This window comes from Coenobita brevimanus, chromosome 29 (assembly GCF_032717465.1).
Source record: "Coenobita brevimanus isolate Jiangsu-jjx chromosome 29, ASM3271746v2, whole genome shotgun sequence".
NCBI lineage: Eukaryota > Metazoa > Arthropoda > Malacostraca > Decapoda > Coenobitidae > Coenobita > Coenobita brevimanus.
Window position 1 is genome coordinate 39309767 of NC_136982.1, and position 26304 is coordinate 39336070.

Consider the following 26304-nt stretch of genomic DNA (forward strand, 5'->3'; position numbering starts at 1 on the left):
TTGGCACTAATACTCCTTCATGAAAGCCTTGCACAGCTGCAACACTCAAGGCTCTATTTCTTATCAAGGTCTTCATAGCACCAGCTACTTTCCTTCCTTGTGTCACTCTACCTTCCACTTCTTTTGCATATTTTCCTCTCTTTCTATCACTGTACCCAAGTAATTGAACTCTCTCGCCAACTCCAGTCTCTCTCCATTCACTGTAACATCACACTGGAAATTCCCCTCTCTCTCAATAACCATCAATTTACTCTTTTCTACATTTACTCTCAAGGCACAATGCTCACAGACATCTACAAAACTCTGCCCCAGTCTACCAAGCTCTTGTCCTGTAGCAAACAGCATTGCATCATCAGCATACAACAAATCTGAGATATTCCATCCATCACCATTCATTACCAATGCCATTCCTCTCTACATTACTCATGTTTTTACATCCATCATCACCTCATCCATATAAAGACTGAACAACCACAGGGACATCACACAACCATATTGCATGCCCACACTGATCAAGAACCATTCACTTAGATGCCCATTTACCCTTACACATGCTTCACTACCATCATATGAACTCTAGACGGCTTACCATCTACACTGTACATGCGCAAAACCTTCCACAATCCTTCTCTATCAACTTTGTTGTATACTTTTTCCAGACTCATTAATGCCATAAACACTTCATACTCCTTCTCACATCCCTTTTCCACTGTCTGTCTTACTGCAAATATTTGATCCACACATCCTCTACCACTCCTAAAGCCACCCCATTCATTATTCACTAGGATGTCTGATATCTCTCTTACTTTCTCTATAATCTATCTATCTATCTACTGCCAGATGCCTTAATCCAGGAAGGGGTGGCCACAAACAAATTGCTTCCATGTTGCCCTCTCCTCCACCATTTCACTGTCCAGCTCCCAGTTCACATCCCCCTTTCTCATATACCTCTCCACTCCATCCCTCCATCTCATCCTCAGCCTCCCCCTCCCTCCCCCCCCCTTCCACCTCACTCACATACACTCTCCTTGTCAGTCTCTCACTCTCCATCCTCTCCACATGGCCAAACCACTTCAGTGTGTTTCTCCTAATGCTTCCTGTCACATCCACATCCACACCACAGTGCTCCTTCACTTCCTCATTTGTCACTCTGTCTCTACTCTCTCCATGTGACTCCACTTGCTTCTCTCAAATAACTCAATTCCACTGCTCTCACTCTTGACTTCTGTTCCCCTAACAAGGTCCAAGCTTCACTTTCATACATTACAGTTGGTATCACAATACTGTCATGTAGTAACTTTTAACATTTCCATGCTCACTTCCCTGTTTCTTATCACTGCCTCCAAGGAACCAGCAACCTTTCTACCTTGTTGTACCCTTTCAAGCACTTCACCTTCTAAACTTCCATCCTTACACATCACACTACCCATGTATTTAAATGCACTTACATTTTCCATTTCCTCCTCATCCAATCTCACTGTACATTCACTGACTTTACTTCTCTCGAAGACCATAACTCTCCTCTTCCCTACATTCACCTTTAGATCCTGTTTATTACACACTCACCCAAACTCTCAGCCTTGCAGCTCCCTTTCGTCGTCACTTAACAAACACAGTATCATCTGCAAACAACAGTACAGGGAGTTTCCAAACACTGCCCTCTCTCATTAGGACTGCTCCAACATCCACTGCCCTAACTTGTATCTCACTTATTACCCAATCCTTACACAGATTGAGCAACCATGGAGACATGACATATCCTTGTTTCAATCCAACCTTCAAATAAAAAATTCACTCCGTTCACTGTTCACACGCACTGTAGCCTTAGCACCCTCATACATACTCTTCATGGTATTCAAAACTTCCCATTTACTCCATTTGTTCTTAATACTTTACACAAACCTTGTCTATCCACCCTGTCATATGCTTTCTCCATATCCATGATGACCAGATACAACTACTTTCCCTTCTCTAGAAACTCTTCCACTAAAGATCTAAGAATGAATATATGATCTACACAACCTCATCCCTTCCTAAAACCTCCCTGTTCCTCTCCAACTAATTCTTCTGTTATTTCCCTAACTCTGCCAATAAGTATCCTACCATATACTTTTCCTATTACACTAAGAAGGCAATGCCCCTATGATTACCACATACTTCTTTTTCCCCTTTTCCTTTGTACAGGAGAATAATTATACCTGACTTCCAATCCTCCGGGACTCTACCTTCCTCCCAGGCCAATCTGCACATCTTCCACATCCATTCTACTACTATCTCTCCCCCTATATAATAATTCATCCATATACCTTCCCTACAACGCTCAATAGACTTATGCCATGATAATTCTTGCACTCACTTCACTCACCTTTATTTTTGTACAAGGGTACAATGACTGCCTTCTTCCACTCTACTGGCACAGTTTCACTTGTCTATGCCTTCTTACATATCTCCAACAAGCACTTCATTCCGCTCTCTCCAGTACACTTAATCATCTCTGCATACACCTCATCAACCGCAGCTCCTTTCCCTTTTTTTAGCCGCTTTACAAGTGTTCTTCACTTCTGCGAGTGTCACGTTTCCTGGCACTGCATTCCTTCTCTGTACACCCCCAAAACCAATCATGTTAACAGACACTTTGCTCTCTCCATTCCCATTCATCAGACTTTCAAAATATTCTTTCCATCTTAACCCCATGGGTTAATAATCTACCACTTACATCCTTCACATTTTCACATATCTTTCCACTGTCACTTCTACATTTTTCCACCTCTTTCCAGAATAGCTTCCTATTTTCAGAACAATTTGCATTCATTTCTCTTCCTTAATTATTATTTACCTCTTCCTTTTTCCTCTTCACTAGTCTCTTTAAGTGCTTCTTGCTCTGAATATATTCAGTTCTTATTTCAACTGAACCCCTGTCCTGTATCCACTCTAGCCACTTCTTCCTCTTTTCCTACACTGCTCTCTTCATCCCATCTTGCTGTACCTTTCTTCTTTGTTGTTACTCATGCCACACCACACACCACTTTAGCATTTCTAACTAAGCAATCTCTATGTGCATTCCATTCACCATCCAGATTCATTTCATTCCAATTCACTGATTCTACCTCCTCCTCTACTTTGGCCCTGTATTCACATGCCATTTCTTTGATCCTCAGCTTCTCGACTTTCAGTCTTTCTCCTTGACTGCTCCTTTCTCTCTTGGTCCACCTCGCTTCTCTCAGCTTGATCTTGCATACCACAATCATATGATTTGACAGACCTGCACATCGTCCTCTCATGGCCCTCGTATCAGCAACACTTCCCAGCATCGATTTCTCTTCGAGCATGTAATCAATCAGGCTCCTTGCAACATGATCTCCATTCCCTCTATACCATGAATATTTATCGGCATCTTTGTGTTTGAAATAAGAATTACAAATGCACAACCTCCTTTCCTAACACATGTCCTTCCATCGCTTCCCATTATATCATTCACAAACCAGTGCCTACTTTCCCATTCATGTTGCTAATTACAAACACTTTATAATAAAACTCCTAGGCATTTCTCCTACTACTTCATCCAACTCATCCCCAAACCTGTCTCTCTCTGTCTCACTCCTGTCATCACACAGTGCATATGCTACAATCACTGCCACTTTCACCTACTCAAACTTGAACCTGACACACATATACAGTATTTCGAGTTAACACATTCATAGTCTCTCATTCCACTCTGCCACATTTCATTCATCAACAGAGCAACTCCCGCCTTGCACCTTCCTTGCCCATTCATGCCTAACCTTACACATTTTACACCCTCCCACTCCTTCACTTCATACCTTTTCATCTCTGTTCCACACAATGCCATTATGGCATATCTTGCACCCTTGAACACATTTGCTACTTCCAATCTCTCACTCTCCTCATTCACACTTCTCATACCCGGCCAAAATCCCCAGTTGTATGGTTACCACCCACCGTAGTAAATGGTTTCCTGGCAACAGGAAACCATTTGGCTTGTCACTCAATGTAGAGACCATAAGGCAACACTACATTCAATAATAAATGACAACCAACACGAGACATGTCTATGGGCAGAAAATCTGAAGGATGATAATACACTGAGTCAGTAGGGTACTATATTAACATTAGTTAGAAGTAAATGCAACAGTATCAATGCACATCTGCAGAGACCAAAGACTAAAACATTCAATGAACATATGTTTATCTATCTATATACCTAGGCTGCTTCCCCCAAGGAAAGGGAGGTAGCCGAGACAGGACGACACACTCTCCATTTACTCATCCATTTAAACACATTCATTCACATCTTAGCCCCAAAGGGGAGAACGGACAGATCCTCACCGCACCACACCGCACAAGGGTCAACTGCGCAATGCAATCAGTGACATCCGCAGCAGGGCCCGACAGCAGAGCTGGTTTACCCCTGCCACATCATAACATACCCATCCCCTTACCCGCACCTGACCTGACTAGCTGATCAGACCAAATGCGGGAGAATATCCCCTCAGGGCTGCGTCATCACTTATTTATTCACAATTTCTCTCCATTTATTTCTGTCACGCACAGCCACTCTTCCTTGCTCGACAGACATCCCTCTCGCATCCAGCGCTCTCTTCACACTGTCCATCCATCCTATTCGTGGTCTTCCTCTCAGCCTTACACCTCTCACATCAGATCTAGTTATCTTTTTCACCAATTGCTCATTATCCATTCTCTCCATATGCCCAAACCATCGCAACACCCTCTGCTCAACTCTACCAGCCATCTCCTGAACAACTCCAGTTCTCCTTCGCACTTCATCATTTCGCACCCGATCCATACGCGTCACTCCACACATACTCCTCAGACACCTCATCTCCATTACATTCAAACTTTTCCTCTCTGCTACACCCATATTCCATGTTTCAGCCCCATATAATGCAGTCGGTACCACAACACCCTCATACAGCCTTCTCTTTACATCCATTCTAAGCGAACGACATTTAAACACTTTTTTCATTCCTCCCAGCACCTTTCCTACTTCATTTATTCTAAACTTCACTTCTGCATCTATTCTTCCATCCACAGCAACATGTGACCCTAGATATTTAAAACAATCTACCTCCTCAAGCAACTCACCATTCAAAACTATATTCATCCCCCTACCATCTATCAACCTCGTACACTTCATCACTTTACTCTTATTCTCATTTACTTTCAAATTCCTCCTTTCACACACCCTTCCAAACTCCTCTACCAACTGTCTCAATCTCTCCTCTGAATCAGTCACCAGTGCAGTATCATCTGCAAACAGCAGCTGCTTCAGATTCCAATCTCCACCATCAACATTTACCAGACTCAGACCACCTAAAACTCTTGCATTCACCTCCCTTACAACACCATCCATGTAAATATTAAACAACCAAGGTGACATCACACATCCCTGTCGCAGCCCCACTCTCACGGGAAACCAATCACTCACAGCATTTCCCACTCTTACACATGCTCTACTATTTACATAAAAACTTTTCACCCCTTTTAGTAACCTACCATCAAGTCCATACAATCTTAAAACAGTCCACAAAGCCTCCCTATCAATTCTATCATACGCTTTCTCTAAATCCATAAATGCCCAAAACACATCCTTGCCTTTCGCTAAATACTTTTCACACACTTGTCTCACAGCAAACACCTGATCAACGCATCCTCTCCCTCTCCTAAAGCCACACTGCTCATCACTAATCACTCCCTCTGTACCCTCTCTAACTCTCATAATTAACACTCTACCATACACCTTACCTACAACACTCAACAGACTTATACCCCTAAAGCTAGTACATTCATACTTATCACCCTTGCCTTTATACAACGGGACCACACAAGCACTTGCCCAGTCAATTGGCACCATACCTTTCTCAAAGCACACATTCAACAATCTTACTAACCAGTCAACAATAGTCACTCCACCACCCTTCAGGCATTCCACAGCACACCCATCCATACCTGCAGCTTTCCCTGTTTTCATCTCCTTTACTGCCTTCTCCACTTCCTCCTTCGTGATCAAAGAATCATTCAACTCTCCCAACACATTTATTCCTTGCACCCTTCCATCCGCCACAATCTCAGCCACCCTTTCCTCCTCTACATTTAATAATCTTTCAAAATACTCTGCCCATCTCTTCCTTACTGCATCCATCTCAATTAACATCCTTCCATCCTCTGCTTTTACTCGTTCTTCCTTCCCAGACTCTCCCTTTCGCACCCTTTTCACCTCTTTCCAAAACATTTTCTTATTCTGTTGAAAATTCTCTGTCAGCCGCCTACCCCACCTCTCATCTGCTGTCACTTTAGCATCACGCACAGCCCTTCTCACTCTATTCCTCTTTTCCTTATACCTTTCATATGACATCTCATCCTTCCTCTGCAGCCACACTTCATATGCACGTCTCTTCTCGGCCACAGCCATACTTACTTCCTAGCACCACCATTCACTTCCTTTTCTTACACCACCACCCACACGTCTCACACCACACACCTCTTCTGCATGCCCCACCACAGCACTCTTAAACAACTGCCATTCCTCCTCCACGCTGCCATTTTCCCGATCTTTCACTGCGCTCCACTCATCTTTCAATTTCTCCTGATACTCTATCTTTTTCTCTCTTTTATCCAACTGACTCACTTTCAAAACCTCCCTGCCACACCTAACCCTCCTAGCTCTCACCCATCTCTTACCTACTCTTAACTTTCCCTCCACCAGGTAGTGGTCAGACATACTTCCACCCTCCCCTCTTAGAACTCTCACATCCAACAATCTTCCTATTACATTCCTAGACACAACCACATAGTCCATCAAAGCTCTATCAACAACCCTTCCACCCTCCTGTCTCACCCATGTATACTTATAAATATCTTTCTTCTCAAACAGCGTATTCCCAATCACCATCTCTCGCTCAACACACATCGCTATCATTCGTTCCCCATTTTCATTTCTTCCAGGCACACCATGCATACCAACTACGCCTTCAACTGCTACATTTCCCACTCTAGCATTCAGATCTCCCATCATTACCACATTCACATTCGCTCCAAAACTCTGCAGACACTCATCAACATCATTCCAGAAAGACTCCCTCTCTTGTTCATCCCTTTCACTACCAGGCCCATATGCACTCACAAACACCCACAACTCACGTTCAAATTTCGCTTTCACCCACATCAGTCTCGATGACACCTCCTTCCATTCAATCACACACTGCTGTACTTCCGGACTCACTAACAAGGCCACACCTTCTCTTGCCCTTCCTCTATCAACACCTGACAATCTTCCATTCACACTTCCAAACATAGATTCCCCCTTCCCTTTCATCTTCGTTTCACTCAAAGCTAACACATCCAACTTTCTTCTCACAAACATTCTCCCAATCTCCTTCCTTTTAGCCTCAATCGTACTACATCCACGCACATTCATAGACCCAATCTTCAGGGTACGGGGATAACTCCATCCCCCATCCCTTTCTCTGGCCTGTCTCTTTTTAGGAACTAAAAAACAGAGGAGGGGGTCCCTAGTCCCCTCACCCCGCCCCTTTTAGTCGCCTTTTACGACACGCAGGGAATACGGTGGCAGTATTCTTCCTAACACAACCTGGCCGCAGAGTAGTAGTACCACCCCATAATGCGGCCAGGTTGTGTACCCCCCGCCACAGGGGGGGACACAAGGAGAAAAAGAAAGCTCAATAATTTTTTAATCCTTATTACAAGTCACTAGTGCTTTGCTACAGATAACATTATAGTGCCAATACAGCAGTCCTTTAATTTTGAAGGTGTAGAGTGATACTCACCTGAGGACATGAAAAATGGTATTCTAACTTTCCCAGCTACCACGATGGATCTTAGGGTATGTAAGGTTTTGGCATCAAAAGGCAGGTACCCACACACCAACACATAGAGTATGACTCCCAAACTCTGTAAGACAGATGCAACAGCATTTCTGATTGTTTGGTTTAAGGGGTTATTGTAACAATATATTAAAAAATTAAAAATCTCGTCTTTCCTGTATACCAACCTGGACAATTTCTAAGTTTGAACACAACCTACATAGAGTCCGCTGAGCTAATAACACCTGTTATATTAAAAAACTATTCAAGCTTAGTCTATAACTATGGTCTTTCTAAAATATCAAGATTGTTTGGGCACTGTCCCTCATAGGAATTCCCCGACCCGTGGCGCTGCCAAATCTGTACCAACAGACACCTCTCTGTCTCATGTCAGCTACTGTATTTACTACTTCTAAACGAAATTTATTTACAGAATATATACATATATATATTGCCAGATGCCTCAATCCCGTTTGGGGTGGCCACAAACAAATCGCCTCCACATCACCCTGTCCCCCACCATTTCACTGCCCTGCTCCCAACTCACACCCCCCTCTCTCATATACCTCTCCACCCCATCCCTCCATCTCATCCTCGGCCTCCCCCTCCCTCTTCCCCCCTCCACCTCACTCACATACACTCTCTTCGTCAGTCTCTCACTCTCCATCCTCTCCACATGGCCAAACCACCTCAGTGTGTTCCTCATAACGCTTCCTATCACATCCACATCCACACCACAACGCTCCTTTATATCCTCATTTGTCAGCCTGTCTCTCCATGTGACTCCACATGCTCCTCTTAAATAACTTACTTCCACTGCTCTCACTCTTGACTTGTGTCCTTCCAACAACGTCCAAGCTTCACTTCCATACGTTAGAGTTGGTATCACAATACTGTCATGTAGTAACTTTTTCACTTCCATGCTCACTTCCCTGTTTCTTATCACTGCTTTCAAGGAACCAGCAACCTTTCTTCCCTGCTGTACCTTTTCCAGCACTTCACCCTCCAAATCTCCATCCTTACTCATGGCACTACCGAAGTACTTAAACATACTCATATATATATATATATAAAATCTCTAATAAGGCTATTTAGTGTAAGAAATGTCTGTTGTTTTTAATAATAACAATAACTTTTTATAAAAACCACAACACTTGGCAACGTTGCTTTCCAACGCCATCACGCATGTAGGGTGAGTCAGTGAGGGTGGGTCAGGCGTCAATCCATAGGTCACTTCCTCTCTGGCCGCCACCCAAGATGGAAGCTCCTACCCCCGCTACTCACCCTCGTCTGCTCCACAGTTGAGAAAAAGAACTTATTTACAGTGTAAATAAGTATTTTTTAGAAGAGAAGGCAAACAAAGGACCTATAATTGATCCCTCAAAAGCTGTTGCCTGAACAGCAAAAGCCACCAACGTGAGCGAAGTAACGGTCAAACGAATCTCCTCTTCCTTCAATCAAGCTTGCATTACACACAAGTCACATGAACAGCCTGTATTCTCCTCACCAACAAAGAAGCACTCTGCAACTGTCACTAATTTAAACAACCGACAAACGTGTGGTGAAAAGAGCCGTCTTAGGATTCCATAAAAGGAACGAGACCCCTACAAAGCATAAAATAATGGAAGAACCTAAGGAAAATATCTCCTTCAATGGATGCACTGAGTCCCTGTGCAAGATTCTCACAGAGATTGGTTTCAAGTAAGGAAAAGTTGATGGCTACAAATTCCTTAAGGAAAAAGAGTGATGTTGTTGCTGCTCAAACCCAATTTTTGCGAGAAATGCGTCATGTTAAGCAGTCTTTCCAGAACACTATGTATCTGGATGAAACCTGGGTGAACCAGAACTACACTGTTGGACAATGCTGGATAGACACAACATCTTACAAAACAACAGGAATACAACCACCCACTGAAAAAGGAAGTCGTCTCATTATTTTGCACACGGGAACGAAAGATGGCTTCGTCAACAATGCTGAATTAATTTTTCAAGCTAAAAACGACGCGGATTATCACAAGCAGACGAATTCTACGGTTTTTGAAGAATGGTTCAAGAATCAGTTGCTGCCTAACATTGCACCCAACATGATAATCTTCATGGACAAAGCTCCTTATCATTCTGTACAACTTGAACTTGAAAAAGTGCCAAGCTCATCTTGGAGGAAAGCAGACCTAAAGGATTAGCTTGAGAAGAAGGGTGTCCAGCCCAGAGATGACTTGCTAAAAGTGGAGCTATACGAACTTACAAAGATCTTTGCTGTCGGCAAAAAGTATCACATTGACAAGATTGTAGAAGAAGCAGGGCATAGGGTTGTAAAGTTACCACCTTACCACTGCCAATACAACCCTACTGAGCTCATCTAGGCTCAAGTAAAGTCCTACATAGCCAGGGAGAACATCTTTAAAATGGCCAACCTAAAACCTCTTGTTAAAGAAGCTTTGAGTTAAGTCATGCTACACAACTGGATGCATGCAGTTCAACATGCCGAACACCTAGAAGAAGAAAATGGAAAACAAGATATAGCAGTCGATCTTTTTGTGGATTCGCTTATAATCAACATCGCACAAAATTCTGATGATGAATTTTCAGATTAAAGATCAGAGAGAGGATTCGGCCTCCTGGGGAAAACCTCTATAAAAAAAAGCCTTGACTTTTACCTCAAAGGTGGTGTGGAAAAAAAAGTCGAAACTAGAGAAAAAAATAAAACATCATGCTTTATGGAAAGTATCACATTCATAAGAAAAACATAATGCTGAGAGAGAGAGAGAGAGACTGTCAGGAGGCTTTTCCTCAAATTCTAATAATTCATACAACCGTATAGACTTTTTCTTGAAATAAATCTCCATAAAATGTAGATTTTATAAGCAGAGAGAGAGAGAGAGAGAGAGAGGGAGGTGGTAAGCTGGGAGTGAGGGTTGTCCCTTGCACTTTGTCTCTAATCCGATAATTTACCCAGTACAAAGTCTGGCAGCAATGCAGGTCACGGAATTCCTGTGAGGGACAATGCCCAAATGATCTCGATATTTTAGAAAGACCTTAAATCATACCAGTAATAGTCTGACAAACCATTACTTCAGACACTAACCCAGACATCCGCTTTAGGACCGTCATATTCTTTGCCTTCAAATAGTTCTGGGGCAGCATAGGGTGGGGAACCACACCATGTTGACAACAGGACTCCAGGAGTGTAGAAGTTGCTGAATCCAAAATCTGCATCACAAAAAAATTGTCTGCTACATTGGGTACAGTATACAGTTACTGTTGAGAGCAATTAATAGAGGAGCACTATAATAATAATTACATTATCTGCCTTCAGCAAATCTGATATCAGCAATTCACAAAATACTGTACTTTAATTCCTTCAGCCCATGGAAACAATTTCAATTTTACTCTCACAATCTCCAGATCAATCTACAGTATTAGGCCCAAGTTCAAGTCTCGGATTTGAGCCCAATCCTTGGTTTAAAATCTGGACTATAACATAATCCCTGTTCACTACTATTTAGAATAAGGCTTTGAGTCACTAAGGCATTTAATCCGAGGTTTAGTCCATCCGCTGTTCAAACTACTTTGAGGGGGTTGACTGCTGGAAGATCAAGGCTGGCAAGTGTCAACATAAGTAACAGATTACTCTTCTCATAGATTTCTACAGACTGAAGAGTTTGTGGAGGGGTAACAATTGGATGGCATGTGTGATATTGTCATAAAAATAAAGTTTCAAACTTTCTTGCTCACTCTCCACTGAGAACACTGTGTAAACAGTAGCCTATTATTACTGAAACTTACGTTTCAATCATAAAACTTTGTCAGATGTGCAAACAATACCCTATTATTACAGTACTTCTTCATAATACACGTCTTGTCGCTTGTTCATACCCCTGCCTACTATTACGGTCACTATCATCATCATCATCAGAACCTCCTTTCCCACCCTAGGCCACGGTGAGGAGTAGCAACGTCCAGACAGCCAAAGTTTGCCCAATTCAATGGACCATGCTTCCATTCACTCATCATTCAAGCCCTCAAAACCATGGCTCCATGTGACAGGCCCCCCTAAAATTCACCATGTTCTGTAGCTTCACATATAACTATCTGTTAGAGCCAATCTGAACACTGTAATATTAAAAAGAGGTGCCAAATCCCTGGCTATGCGCTTCTCCACACAAAATTCAATCATCCAGCTGGTTTCTTGTCAGTCCCTTAGCCTCACCAACTCCCATACTTCTCTTTCTCACACACTCATCTACCATATCCCTCCACCTTCTTCCTGGCCTACCTCGCCTCCTTCATCCTTCAAATTTGCTCATATATATCTTTTTCACCACTCTATTGTCATCCATTCTCTTCACATGACCAAACCATCTCAGTACACTCTCTTCGATTCTGGCGTCCACAGACCTCCTCACTCCAAATCTCATTATTCCATATCAATTCCACTCTCTGTACTCCACATACATTCCTCAGCAGTTCCATCTCCACTGCTCTACCCTTGAGTTTTCATTTTCATGTCACACTGTAGTCTCACATCTGTATGTTAAAGTTGGCAATAACACTCCTCCATGTAAGCCTCGTGCGGCTGCAACATTCAAGCTTCTGTTTCTTATCAGGGCCTTCATGACACCAGCTACTTTCCCTCCTTGTGTCACTCTACTTTCCACTTCTTTTGCATAATTTCCTCCATTTAATATCACTGTTCCCAGGTATCTGAACTCTCTCACCAATTCCAGTCTCTCTCCATTCACTGTAACATCACACTGGGAGTCACCTTCTCTCTCAATAATCGTCACTTTACTCTTTCCTACATTTACTGTCAAGGCATGACGCTCACAGACGTCTACAAAACTCTGCACTAGTCTACCAAGTTCTTGTCAGGTATCTGCGAGTAGCACTGCATCATCAGCACAAAACAAATATGAGATATTCCATCCATCACCATTCAATACCAACACCGTCCCGCTCTCCATAACTCGTGTTTTTACTTCTCTCATCACCCCATCCAGGTATATATTGAACAACCATAGGGAAATCACGCAACCTTCTTGTATGCCTAGAGTGATTGTGAACCATTCACTTAGATGCCCATTTACCCTTACACATGCATGACTACCATCATAAAAACTCTTGACAGCACCTAGCAACTGACCATCTACACCGTACATGCGCATAATCTTCCACAATCCTTCTTTGTCTACTTTGCTGTATGCTTTTTCCAGATACATAAATGCCATAAACATCTTATTGTCCTTCTTACATGCCTTCTCCACTATCTGTCTCACTGCAAATATTTGATCCACACATCATCTGCCACTCCTAAAGCCACCCTGTTCATCACTCACTTGGACTTGTGATATCTCTCTTACTTTCTCTATAATAATTCTTCCATATACTTTCCCTACCACTCAGTAGACTTATGCAATGATAATTCTTGCACTAATTTCACTCACCTTTACTTTTGTACAGGGGTACAATCACTGCCATTTTCCACTCTACTAGCAGTTTCACTCATGCATCCCTTCTTATTTTTTTTATTATTATTATTTTTTTTTCAATGTGTCCAACTCAGGGCAAAGGCTTCAGGGCCTATCCCCAAGTCCCAGTAGTTCCCCTTGGGGCCCAATAGTCCTCCCACAGCTCCACATGTCACTTCAGCACTAACCCACCATCCATACTGAATACATGCTAGGGCTGTCTTATACAGGATTGGTGTACTGATATTAGCGGGGGTACTTTTATGTATCTCCAACAAGCACTTCATTCCACTTTTCCCACTACACTTAATCATATCTGCATACACCTCACCAACTCCAGGTGCTTTCCCATCTCTCAGCTGCTTCACAGTGTTCTTCACCTCTGCAAGTGTCATGTTTCCTGGCACTGCATTCCTGTACACGCTCAAAACCAATTATATTAACAGTTGCTTTGCTCTCTCCATGCCCACTCATCAGACTTTCAAAATATTCTTTCCATCTAGTCCTTACTTCATCCCCATAGGTTAATAATCTACCACTTACATTCTTCACACTTTCACATTTCTTTTCTACATTTCCACACCTCTTTCCAGAAAAACTTCCTATTTTCAGAGTAATTTGCATTCATTTTTCTTCCTAGATCATCATTTACCTCCTCCTTTTTCCTCTTCACTAGTCTCTTTACATGCCTCTTACTCTAAAAATATTCAGTTCTTATTTCAACTGAACCCCTGTCTTGTATCCATGCTAGCCATTTCTTCCTCTTTTCCTCCACTATTCTCTTAACCTCTTCATCCCACCAGGCTGTACCTTTCTACTGTATTTGTTACTGTACTTCTGTATAATAAAAATGTCAGCTGTGCAAACTGAAGCCTATTATTACTGTGCTTCTGTACCACAAAACTGTGTAAGTTGTACAAACAGTAGCCTATTATATATCACTGAACGATGGTACCATAGTATCATAAAACAGTCAGTTGTGCATATATCAGCCTTGTATTACTGTACTTCCGTAATACTGTATAAAATAATGTTTCCATCAATGAATATACTTTTCTGGCATCCAAATATTATATCAGAAATTTACATATGCTTCAAAGAAGCATGAGTAATGGTAGATTACAAAATTTAAATAGGTTATTTATATATCCCTCCTCACGCATAATGCAGTAAAACCAAAGTGGTCTGACATAATTTGCTTCAAGTTGTGATACTTTAATATCATATCAGTAAAACTTGTATGATTATCAAATTCACATATGGCAGAATGACACAAGATTGACAACTGCGGTGATAGAGATAATGAACTGCAAATGTAGTGTTTATCCACCTAGCAATACTATTATGCTCACTAACTTGTTGGTACTGCATTATTCATGATTAGTCGTGATTTTTTTTTAATTCACTCATTATAGTGATATTTCATTATATATTGGACTATCTTTTGTCATATTAACACACTAATTGGGCAGGGATAAGTTTTCTTCTTCATCAGAGGTTGGTTTTCCCACCACAATCAAATCCCAGTTAGTTTTAAAAACACATGGTGATTGGCTGTGAGTCCAAATACATGTTTCAGTTTGAGGCTTAAGTCCCAGATTACCCAATCTTTGATTATCTGTGATATAATGTGGCAACCTAAATCCAACAAAACCCTGGACTATAATCCAGGGCTGGATAATCCCCAGTCCGAAGTTTGAGCCAGTCTCAAAACCGAGATTTAAACTATCATCCTGAATTTGGGCCCTACAGTTTAGGGGAGGTTTCTGTCAGTAGATGGGCTACAGAAATCCATCACTAACTTCACCATTTGAAAAGTCTGTTTAGCTGAACAAAACTGCCAAGACAGAGCAAAATTAAAATAAAGAATATGTTACTGGATGGAAGTGGTTACATAATGCCATAATACATACAGCATATTTCACACCCACATACCTGCTAGCTTAATATTTAAATCCTTATCTAAAAGTAAGTTTTCTGCTTTGAGGTCTCTGTGAACGATCCCCCTCTTGTGACAGTAACGAAGAGCTGCTACAATTTGTATGAATTTTGTTCTCGCTTCCGTTTCTCTCATCTTTCCATGTGAGGCTACATAATCTGGAATGGACAATGATCCAGTTTATTAACATGGATATAATGCGGTAAAGGATTAGCTGATACCTGTTACAATAAGCCTTGCACATTTATGGACAAAAGCCTGCCAATTATTCCATATTCTATTTTGCACTTATAGAATCTTCCATTATTTTTATCCCAATGAATTATATCAAAGAGGGTCATCCATGGGTAAAGAAATATTTTAAGTCACTTACAACTTAATAAGACAGGTCAGCAGGTGGCAGTGAATGGCATAAAGTAGTGGAATATTTGGCAAACTTTTGTCCCTAATTGTAGAGCCTACAACAAAAATGCAACTGGAAGTAATGAAGGGGGGTGAGAGTAAGATCGTACCAACAGCTTCCTATCTCCAAAGATTTCTGGTTCCAAGCTCTATACTGTATCTCCCTACTCCACTGGAAAGTGGGAGACCACATTTTAACAGTGATTACAGTGAAAGTGTGTAATGATGCAAGAGCTTATAGAGGTTGGGGGAGTGGACTTTCTGACCACTCCTTGGTGGTGGCCAGAATCAAGGTCCAATTAGGATGGAGAAATAAAAGAAGGGAGGGACGGGAAGAAGGAGTATTTGTAAGGAGAGTGGAAAAGTTACAAGAGGATGAGAAAAAGGCAGAGTATAAGAGAGAAGTGGAGGAACGATTGGGCAAATATGAATTGGAGCAGATGGGGGACATGGAAGGTGTGTGCAGGATATTTACAGAAGAATTATGTGCAGCATGTGATGTGCTGTGTGGGAGGAAGAGAAGACGAAAGGGGTGTGCAAGGAACAGCGTGGTGGAATGAAGAGGTAAGACAGGCTGTGGCACAAAAGAAGAGAGCATATAATGAATGGATGAGAAATAGGGGCATGGAAGAAGTTGAGAGGTGGAAGAGAGAGTTATATGTAGAAAGAAAGAGAGGTGAAAAGATTAGTAAGAGAGAGTAAGAAGAGAGCAGATGAGGAATTTGGAAGGAACTTGAGAGTAAAGTGGAGGGACTGTAAGAAAATGTTCTGAAAAGAGGTGAAAAGAGTAAGACAGGGTGGAAGTGAAGTTAGCAGGGGAGTGAAAGTTAAAAACGGTAGATTACTAGTGGAGAAGGGAGAAAAAGTGAGCAGATGGAGAGAACACTTTAAGGAATTGTTGAACATAGAGGATGGAAGTAATGCGAGTATAAGTGGCTGGGGAATGGCTGGAAGGAGGAGGGAGGTGAGAAGACAGGAAGAATTCAGTAGGATAGAAGTTGTGGAAGCAATGAAGCAAGTTAAATTGGGGAAAGCCCCAGGAATTGATGGAGTGTGTGGTGAAATGCTGACGTATGGGGGAGAGATAGTAGTAGAATGGATGTGGAAAATACGCAGATTGGTCTGGGAGGAAGGTAGAGTCCCGGAAGATTGGAAGTCAGGTATAATTATTCCCTTGTACAAAGGAAAAGGGGAAAAAGAAGTGTGTGGTAATCATAGGGGCATCTGTCTTCTTAGTATAAAAGGAAAAGTGTATGGTAGGATACTGTACTTATTGACAGAGTTAGAGGAAGAACAGAGGAATTAGTTGGAGAAGAACAGGGAGGCTTTAGGAAGGGAAGAGGTTGTGTAGATCAGATATTCATTCTTAGATCTTTAGTGGAAAATTTTCTAGAGAAGGGAAGGAAGTTGTATGTGGCTTTCATGGATTTGGAGAAAGCATATGACAGGGTGGATAGACAATGATTGTGGAAAGTATTAAGAATATATGGAGTAGATGGGAAGTTGTTGAATGCTGTGAAGAGTATGTATGATGGTGCTAAGGCTGCAGTGCGTGTGGATGGTCAACTGAGTGAATTTTTCTCGTTGAAGGTTGGGTTGAAACAGGGATGTGTCATGTCTCCATGGTTGTTCAATCTGTACATGGATGGGGTAATAAAAGAGGTACAAGGTAGGGTAGTGGATGTTGGAGTGGCCCTGGTGAGAGAGGGTAGTGTTTGGAAACTCGCTGTACTGTTGTTTGCAGATGATACTGTGTTGTTGAGTGAAGACGAAGGAGAGCTGCAAGGCTTGGTGGAAGAGTTTGGGAGAGTGTGTAAGAAACAAAATCTAAAGGTGAATGTAGGGAAGAGTAAAGTGATGGTCTTTGCGAGAGGTGAAGTCAGTGAATGTACAGCGAGGTTGGATGGTGAGGAATTGGAAAATGTGAGTACGTTTAAGTACTTGGGTAGTGTGATGAGTAAGGATGGAGGTTTGGGGGGTGAAGTGCTTGAAAGGGTACAGCAGGGAAGAAAGGTTGCTGGTTCCTTGAAAGCAGTGATAAGAAACAGGGAAGTGAGCATGGAAGTGAAAAAGTTACTACATGACAGTTTTGTGATACCAACCCTAATGTATGGAAGTGAAGCTTGTACGTTGCTGGAAGGACACAAGTCAAGAGTGAGAGCAGTGGAAATGAGTTATTTAAGAGGAGCCTGTGGAGTCACAGGGACAGACAGGCTGACAAATGAGAATATAAAGGAGCATTGTGGTGTGGATGTGGATGTGATAGGAAACGTTAGGAGGAATACACTGATGTGATTTGGCCATGTAGAGAGGATGGAGGGTGAGAGACTGACGAAGAGAGTGTATGTGAGTGGGGTGGAGGGGGGAAGAGGGAGGGGGAGGCCGAGGAAGAGATGGAGGGATGGGGTGGAGAGGTATATGAGAGAGGGGTGTGTGAGTTGGGAGCGGGGCAGTGAAATGGCGGGGGACAGGACGACGTGGAGGCAATTTGTTTGTGGCCACCCCGAATGGGATTGAGGCGTCTGGCAATAGATAGATTACAGTATAATGAAAGTGGCGACCATCATCCACTCACTTGATGTAGTGCTGCCTACTTCCTTAGCTTTTATCATTCTTTTTCTGTGCCTGCCCTCCTGTCTTCCTATTTCTTCTATCTTTCCTGTCACTTCTTATTCCTTTTCTTTCCTTTACAGGTGGTTTTACATTGAGTGACAAGCCAAATGGTTTCCTGTAAGCCAAGAAACCATTTACAATGCTGGGTGGTAACCATATAACCAAACCATACGTGCTCCCTACATGTCAACAAGTGGGTTGGTGGAGGGTTGGTGCCCCTCCATGTAAAACAACTAACTCAGTGTCAAATGGCCACCCTTTACGGGATTACGGTGTCTGGCAATAGATAGATAGATAGATGATGAAAGATATAGCTACTTCACGTGGGGGAAGATTTCTGATTATGAAATGAAAGTGGGTTTGCTGCCTTCATGTACTTGGATGGTGAGGTGCTGCAACAATGTGATAAACCAACTTTCAGGGGTACAGTTTGTGCAGGCAAATACCGATTAATACGATACATGGCACTAGGGTACCGACCAGGAAGTCCTTGAGGGGACCTTGTGGGAGCATGCCAAGGCAACTATTGTATATTCTTTTAACATGAACTGAGCTTCAGATTAACACCTGTCCCTCTTGAATGCTGAGCTGTAACAAACATGCAATGCTAACAAGGAAGAAAAGCAATGGAAATTATACAGAGCCACAGCACTGTCTTTTTTTTGCCACTGGGCTGAACGAAGTAAGCTGTAAAAGAACGAAAATCTGGGTCGTCAACGTAAAAGAGCTTTTGTACTGTACAGTCTATGCAAATTTGGCAACCAACCGATGGAGGTTATGCAACTTGACCATAGTTTTGTAGATTTTCCTGCATTATGTCTAGGCTGAGTAAGGAAAGTGATGCTGGACTCACTCAAAATGCAGAAGGCATACTGTATTTTGATAATGCAAACATTTCCTGCAAACGCCACTTTAACCCCTATGCGCCAGAGCCATCAAGATTTTGGGCACAGAGCAACGCCACTTGACATGTATAGCTGCAAGCGTCTTCCCACCACCCATTGAACTTTAACTTATCCTTACTCATCGACGCGACCACCTGGAGACGTGGGGAAGCTTTCATTTGAAAGAGGAGTTGATGAGTCTTATGTGTCTTTAATTTTTTCTCTAGCTGTTGTTTGGCAGATATTTGGGTTTGAAGTAAGGGTATTTTTTCTAAAAGCCGGAAATCCCCTGTAGGGAGGAGCATGCAACATCGGAAAATCCCAGCGTGTGTGGGTTAACAAGATGCATAGTACTGTATATGAAGAGATGTTCAAATTCACCAGTATGATATTTTCCCCTTGTCACTAATTCTATTGGTGATATTTACTGTCTGCCTTGTCATCATGACCATCCTAACCCTAATTACCACTACATGTGCATTATGAAGTCTGACATTCAGAAACTGTAAATGGAAAGCATGAAAGGATAACTAATCACAATCCACACAAGGGTCATTGGTAGACATCATGAAGGGCATCTGGTCATAAAATGCTACATGCTCCAGTCCAAAAGTCCTCTACCCAGGGGCAATGCCTTAGCCCTTCGGGGATACCTGGCGTAAAACCAAATTACTGTATTATTATTATTATTTTTTTTAATAACTCTGGAACTGTTTTCCAATGTCTGTATTTCCTACTACCTATGACCTCCAGTCGTTTAAAAGCAGTGTGTCCAGGCATCTGGAAATGAATGGATCTTGAATTTGGTTCTATATTACCTTTTTTTATTGAGAGGAGAGGGGGGGAATAATCTGCAGGCTTCTAGCATTTGGCCCCTCATTCTGACTTCACAACAACATAGTAATGAAGAGATGATACAATTTTAGACAAGTACCAATAACATTATTCAATATTCCATTTTCTGTTATTTTAAGTTTCCAAACCATATTAAGGACAACACAGGGGCAGAAAGGGAGTTTACTGTACTATAAGTTGTTGTTGTTGTTGTTATTATGGAGAAAACTGAAAGTCGAGAAGCTGAGGATCAAAGAAATGGCAGATGAATGCAGAACAAAACTGGGAAGGAGTTAGAATCAGTCAACTGGAATGAAACTGATCTGGACAGCCTGTGGAATGCATATAGGAACTGCTTCGTCAGAAATGCTAAAGAGGTGTGTGGTGTGGCAAGAGTAACTAAAAAAAAAAAAGGTACGGCATGGTGGGATGAAGAGGTTAAGAGGGCTGTGGAGGAAAAGAGGAAGAAATGGCTAAAGTGGTTATAGGACAAAGGTACAACTGAAATAAGAACAGGATATAATGAGAGCATGAAGCACATTAGGAGATTGGTGAAGAGGAAAAAGAAGGAGGCAAATGATGATCTACGAAGAAAAATGAATGCAAATTACTCAGAAAATAGGAAGTTATTTTGGAAAGAGGTGTGGAAATGTAGAAGTGACAGTGGGGAAAAAAAAAAGTGAAGGTGTGAAGGATGTAGGAGGTGCATTACTAACCCCTAAGAATGAAGTAAGGACCAGATGGAATGAATATTTTGAAAGCCTGATTAATGTGAATAGACAGAGCAGAGCCACTGTAAACAAGATTGGTTTTGGGGGCATGCAGAGAAGGAATGCAGTGCCAGGAAATGTGACACTTGCACAAGTGAAGAACTATGTGAAGCGGCTGAAAAATGGGAAAGCAACTGGGGTTGATAAGGTGTATGCAGAGATTACTAGGTGTAGTGGAGAGTGTGGAATGAAGTGCTTGTTGGAGATTAGTAAGCAGGCATGGATGAGTGAAACTGTGCCAGAAGAGTGGGAAAAGGCAGTGATTGTACCCCTGTACAAAAATAAAGGTGGGTGAAGTCAGTGCAAAAATTATTGTGGCGTAAGTTTATTGAGTGTTGTAGGGAAGGTTATGGAAGAATTATTACAGAGAAAGTAAGAGAGATATCACAAGTCCTAGTGAGTGATGAGCAGGGTGGCTTTAGGTGCAGCACAGGATGTGTGGATCAAATATTTGCTGTAAGACAGATTGTGCAGAAGGCTTCTGAGAAGGACTATAAGATGTTTATGGCATTCCTGATCTGGAAAATGTATATGACAAAGTAGACAGAGAAGGATTGTGGAAGGTTTTGCACATGTACGGTGTAGACAGTATGCTACAAGGTGCCACCAAGTTTTTATGATGGTAGTGAAGCATGTGTAAAGGTAAATGGGCAGCTGAAGCATGTGTAAAGGTAAATGGGCAGCTGAAGCATGTGTAAAGGTAAATGGGCAGCTAAGTGAATGGTTCACGATCAGTATGGGTGTGTGACAAGGTTGAGTGATGTCCCCATGGTTGTTCAAAATATATATGGATGGGGTGATGACAGAAGTAAAGACACAGGTAATGGAAAGACGGATGGCACTGGTAATGAATGGAATATCTCAAATTTGTTGTATGCTGACAATGCAGTACTACATGCAAATGACAAACAAAAGCCTGGTTGACTAGTGCAGAGTTATGCTGACGTCTAAGAGCATCGGACCTTGAGAGTAAACACAGAAAAGAGTAAAGTGATGATTAGTGAGACAGAAGGTGACTCCCTGTGTGATGTTACAGTGAACGGAGAGAGACTGGAATTGGGGACAGTGATAGAAAAGAGAGGAAAATGTGCAAAAGATGTGGAAAGTAGAGTGACACAAGGAGGGAAAGTAGCTGGTGCTATGAAGGCCTTGATAAGAAACAGAGGCTTGAGTGTTGAAGCTTCACGAGGATTAGATGAAGGAGTGTTAGTGCCAACTTTTAACATATGGATGCGAGACAATGGTGCGGTATGAAAATGAAAAGTCAGGAGTGAGAGCAGTGGAGATGGGAATGCTGAGGAATGTATGTGGAGTACAGAGAGCAGATATGATACGAAACAATGTGATTTGTGAAAGAAGTGGAGTGAGGAAGTCTGTGAATGCCAGAATAGAGGAGAGTGTACTGAGATGGTATGGTTATGTGGAGAGAATGGACTTTCACTCTCCATCCCCTCCACATGGCCAAAACACCTCAATGTGTTTCCTGCAACGCTTCCCATCACATCCACATCCACACCACAATGCTCCTTCACATCCTCATTTATACATATATATATATATATATACAGGGTGCAAAAGTAGGTTGACATATCCCATTTATTCCAACACAAAAGACACACATTTTGTCCCATAAGTGTTCAAAGTGTCCGTCCTCACCCTTGACACATTCCTGGAGTCTGTCAGCCACACTTTGACACAGTAATGCATAGGTCCAGGTTGGTGTATCTTGCTCCCCTCATCCCCTCTTATAATGTCAACCTACTTTTGCACCACCCTGTATAATCACAATTCTCAATCAAATAATGACTATAAAACCAAATGTAGTACTGTGCTGCACACTTACCACAACAGCAACATCCAAGCAACCTACCAAAGAGCTCTCCACAGCTGGCATATTCTGTGACCAGGTAGATCATGCGCTCTGTTTCCATCACTTCATATAGACGGATAATGTAGGGGTGACGCAGCTTCTTCAGGATCTCAATTTCTCTGAGAATTTTCCTTAAATTATCTGCATCTATTTTGCTTTTGTCAATAATTTTAATGGCAACCTGGAAGAGAAGAGATAGGTGTTAGTACATATAATCATTATCATCATCATCAACATCATTTCCCTATTTTAAACCACAATATAACAGTGTGGGAGGATCCATCAAAATAAAACTAAACTTGCTGGTAATAACTTTCAACACATATTGTACCATGTAAGTACAGTAATCCCTTACTAAAGACATAACAGAGCCAAAGGCATGTCCAGGTATTGACTCCGTCCGGATGATGGACTTTTCTCCTGGCCCCCCTTCGTACATACTCTAACTTTGAAAGCCAGTGCAAAAAGCCACTACAGTACATCGTACAACACTAGTCCCTGTTGTTTAACACTACTCTACCTGGTCATGCAGACCTATAAACCGCAACCAAGCAATTACCAGGGTCAAGAATACCCATCAACCACAAACCAGCAATCACCACTGCAGGACCATACCCTGGAGTGACATGAGAACACGAAAAAACTGGCTACACACGAAAAATACAGTAAGTACACAAAACATAATGAAGAAATGGATAAAAATCGTGATAAAAAGAATAAAATCATGATACATTAGAGTATGCTTGAATAAAATCAACGTCAACACTCACGATTCGACCATCCCACACCAATCTTACCCATGATCTCCCACTTCTCCAGTCAGCACTACCCTCTTCCCTTTCCCTGGTGGAGGGGCCATCATCACACACCCTAGGATGAGGCATGCAAGGAACAGCAAGGCCTGAAGCAGGTAGACAACAACCACAAAAGCAACCACATGCGCTGCCCTAACAACAGTCCTAAAGGAGCTGTTCACTATGCTGTCGCCGCGCAGGAACTGAGAACGATCGAGGGGGACTCTACCCATCACTGGGTGAACTACTCAGCTAACCAGGGCGGTGCCATTGGGCTATTCTAGTCTGATCTGGCGTGAAAATGTTCATGCGGCGATAACTTCCATCTGGACTCATGCATTTTGTCCAGGTAAAATGGAAAAATGTACAAACAATAGTTCCGAACAGTCAGAGCACAGCGTCCGGGTAACAGATATCTGGATAATAATGGGATTACAGCAGTGTGCTTTCATTAATCTGTCAAACAAACCATCTGAAGCAACACAGTTTTGGGCTATTGAAACCCTAGTACATTCTTCCATTAACAACAAAATTCATGTAGGCTAGCTGATGCATACTGCTGAAGAGTGAGAAGAAACAAAACTGGGTACCCAACCCATCAATTCAGAAGATAAATGGAGTGTCAATCAAAAGGAAAATCATGAATCTGTACATGGATGGGGTAATAAAAGAGGTACAAGGTAGGGTAGTGGATGTTGGAGTGGCCCTGGTGAGAGAGGATAGTGTTTGGAAACTCCCTGTACTGTTGTTTGCAGATGATACTGTGTTGTTGAGTGAAGACGAAGGGGAGCTGCAAGGCTTGGTGGATGAGTTTGGGAGAGTGTGTAAGAAACGGAATCTAAAGGTGAATGTAGGGAAGAGTAAAGTGATGGTCTTTGAGAGAGGTGAAGTCAGTGAATGTACAGCGAGGTTGGATGGTGAGGAATTGGAAAATGTGAGTACGTTTAAGTACTTGGGTAGTGTGATGAGTAAGGATGGAGGTTTGGAGGGTGAAGTGCTTGAAAGGGTACAGCAGGGAAGAAAGGTTGCTGGTTCTTTGAAAGCAGTGATAAGAAACAGGGAAGTGAGCATGGAAGTGAAAAAGTTACTACATGACAGTATTGTGATACCAACTCTAATGTACGGAAGTGAAGCTTGGACGTTGTTGGAAGGACACAAGTCAAGAGTGAGAGCAGTGGAAATGAGTCATTTAAGAGGAGCCTGTGGAGTCACATGGAGAGACAGGCTGACGAATGAGGATATAAAGGAGCGTTGTGGTGTTGATGTGGATGTGATAGGATGCGTTATGAGGAACACACTGAGGTGGTTTGGCCATGTGGAGAGGATGGAGGGTGAAAGACTGACGAAGAGAGTGTATGTGAGTGAGGTGGAGGGGGAAAGAGGGAGGGGGAGGCCGAGGATGAGATGGAGAGATGGGGTGGAGAGGTATATGAGAGAGGGGGGTGTGAGTTGGGAGCAGGGGAGTGAAATGGCGGGGGACAGGGCGACTTGGAGGCGATTTGTTTGTGGCCACCCCAAACGGGATTGAGGCGTCTGGCAATAGATAGATAGATAGACTTCTAATTCCTCATTCTCTGGTTCCTTTTCATTTATCTCATGCTTTATGTCCCTTATTTGTGTGACTAGGGTCTTAAATAGGTGCTATGCATATCCGGTAGGGAGTTATTTAGGTGGCTTTCAAAGTTAGGCTGGGTCAGGGTCCATAAGTACCTGTCTAGGAGGAAGGAGCCCAGTATCTGGATGAATCCACTTCCCGGACATGCCTTTGTCTGTATTACATCGGATATTGGAAAGATTACTGTATACATGAATCATGTGTGTCTCATATTATACACAAAATCAGACACACTTTTAAATGGTACGTTGCCAGGGTATGATAATAACAACCTCAGAGTCGTGCGCCGCGACTATGGCTAATCTAGTTAACTCAAAATATTCCAACTTTCAGCTGATCTTGTTGCAGATGCTAGAGAGGAATGAACCAATGATTGTTCCTCAAGCCTCTCCCTATTCCCCGAATGGAAAATTGGTGAAGCACAAGAAGGGCAACTTCAGCCTGCAGTCCATCAAGATCACATCCATATGAGCCTGGAGCCACAACAACATTCTTGGTATCAGCAGTAGATTTCATTCAATTCAGAACCCCACCACAGTAGACAGTTTAATGAAGGTTATACTATATTTATGCCCCATAGCTCGAAGCAACTTTCAGCTGATCTTGTTGCAGACGTTAGAGAGGAATGAACCAGACAGTGATTGTCCCTCGAGCCTCTCCCTACTCCCTTAATGGAAAGATGGTGGAGTACAGGAAGGGCAGCGTCAACTTGTAGTTTATCAATATCACATCCATGTGAGCTTGGAGCCATAACAACACCATTCTTGGTATCAGCAGATTTCCATGCAATTCAGAACCCCATCACAGTAAACAGTTTGATGAAGGTTTTACTATATTCAACCCACATAGCTCAGAGAATCTATTTGAAGGTGACGAAGACTGTCTGCAGATGTGGGTAAAAGGATGGGGAAGGAGGGAAGCAACTCAGGTCAAGTGAAAGCCACTGTAGGGGGGAGGGGGGGAGACAGTTGGGAGGGAGGCAATACAAACCATGGCCTTCCTATATATCATAAACAGAGTACAACTCTGCAGTGATCACAGATGAAGACCTTTACATGGATGCTAACCCCTTTAATCCAGTGATGTGCTTTTTATTTTTCTTGCTATCTCCTGACAGTTTTATTCATCTTTGTAGTGGGGGCACACACCATCCACTCGATGTAGTGCTGCTTTGGGTGTCTGCCCTTTCCTTTCTTCTTTCCTTCCTCTTCTTTCTTTCCTTCATTCTATCCTCTTTCTTCTGCCTACAAGTG

The 26304-nt window shown here is 42.4% G+C and overlaps 1 protein-coding gene across 1 annotated transcript in view; it reads right to left on the bottom strand.

The window, feature by feature from the left end:
• Positions 1 to 26304, bottom strand: part of LOC145395055 (uncharacterized) — a 262494-nt gene that overhangs the window by 210750 nt on the left and 25440 nt on the right. Inside the window, exons 2-5 of the mRNA XM_080268807.1 lie at positions 22643 to 22823; positions 15266 to 15427; positions 10948 to 11072; positions 7827 to 7950 (exon numbers count right to left, since the gene is read on the bottom strand). Of these exons, the coding sequence (XP_080124933.1) occupies positions 7827 to 7950; positions 10948 to 11072; positions 15266 to 15427; positions 22643 to 22823 (592 nt within the window). The remainder of the gene's footprint in view (positions 1 to 7826; positions 7951 to 10947; positions 11073 to 15265; positions 15428 to 22642; positions 22824 to 26304) is intronic.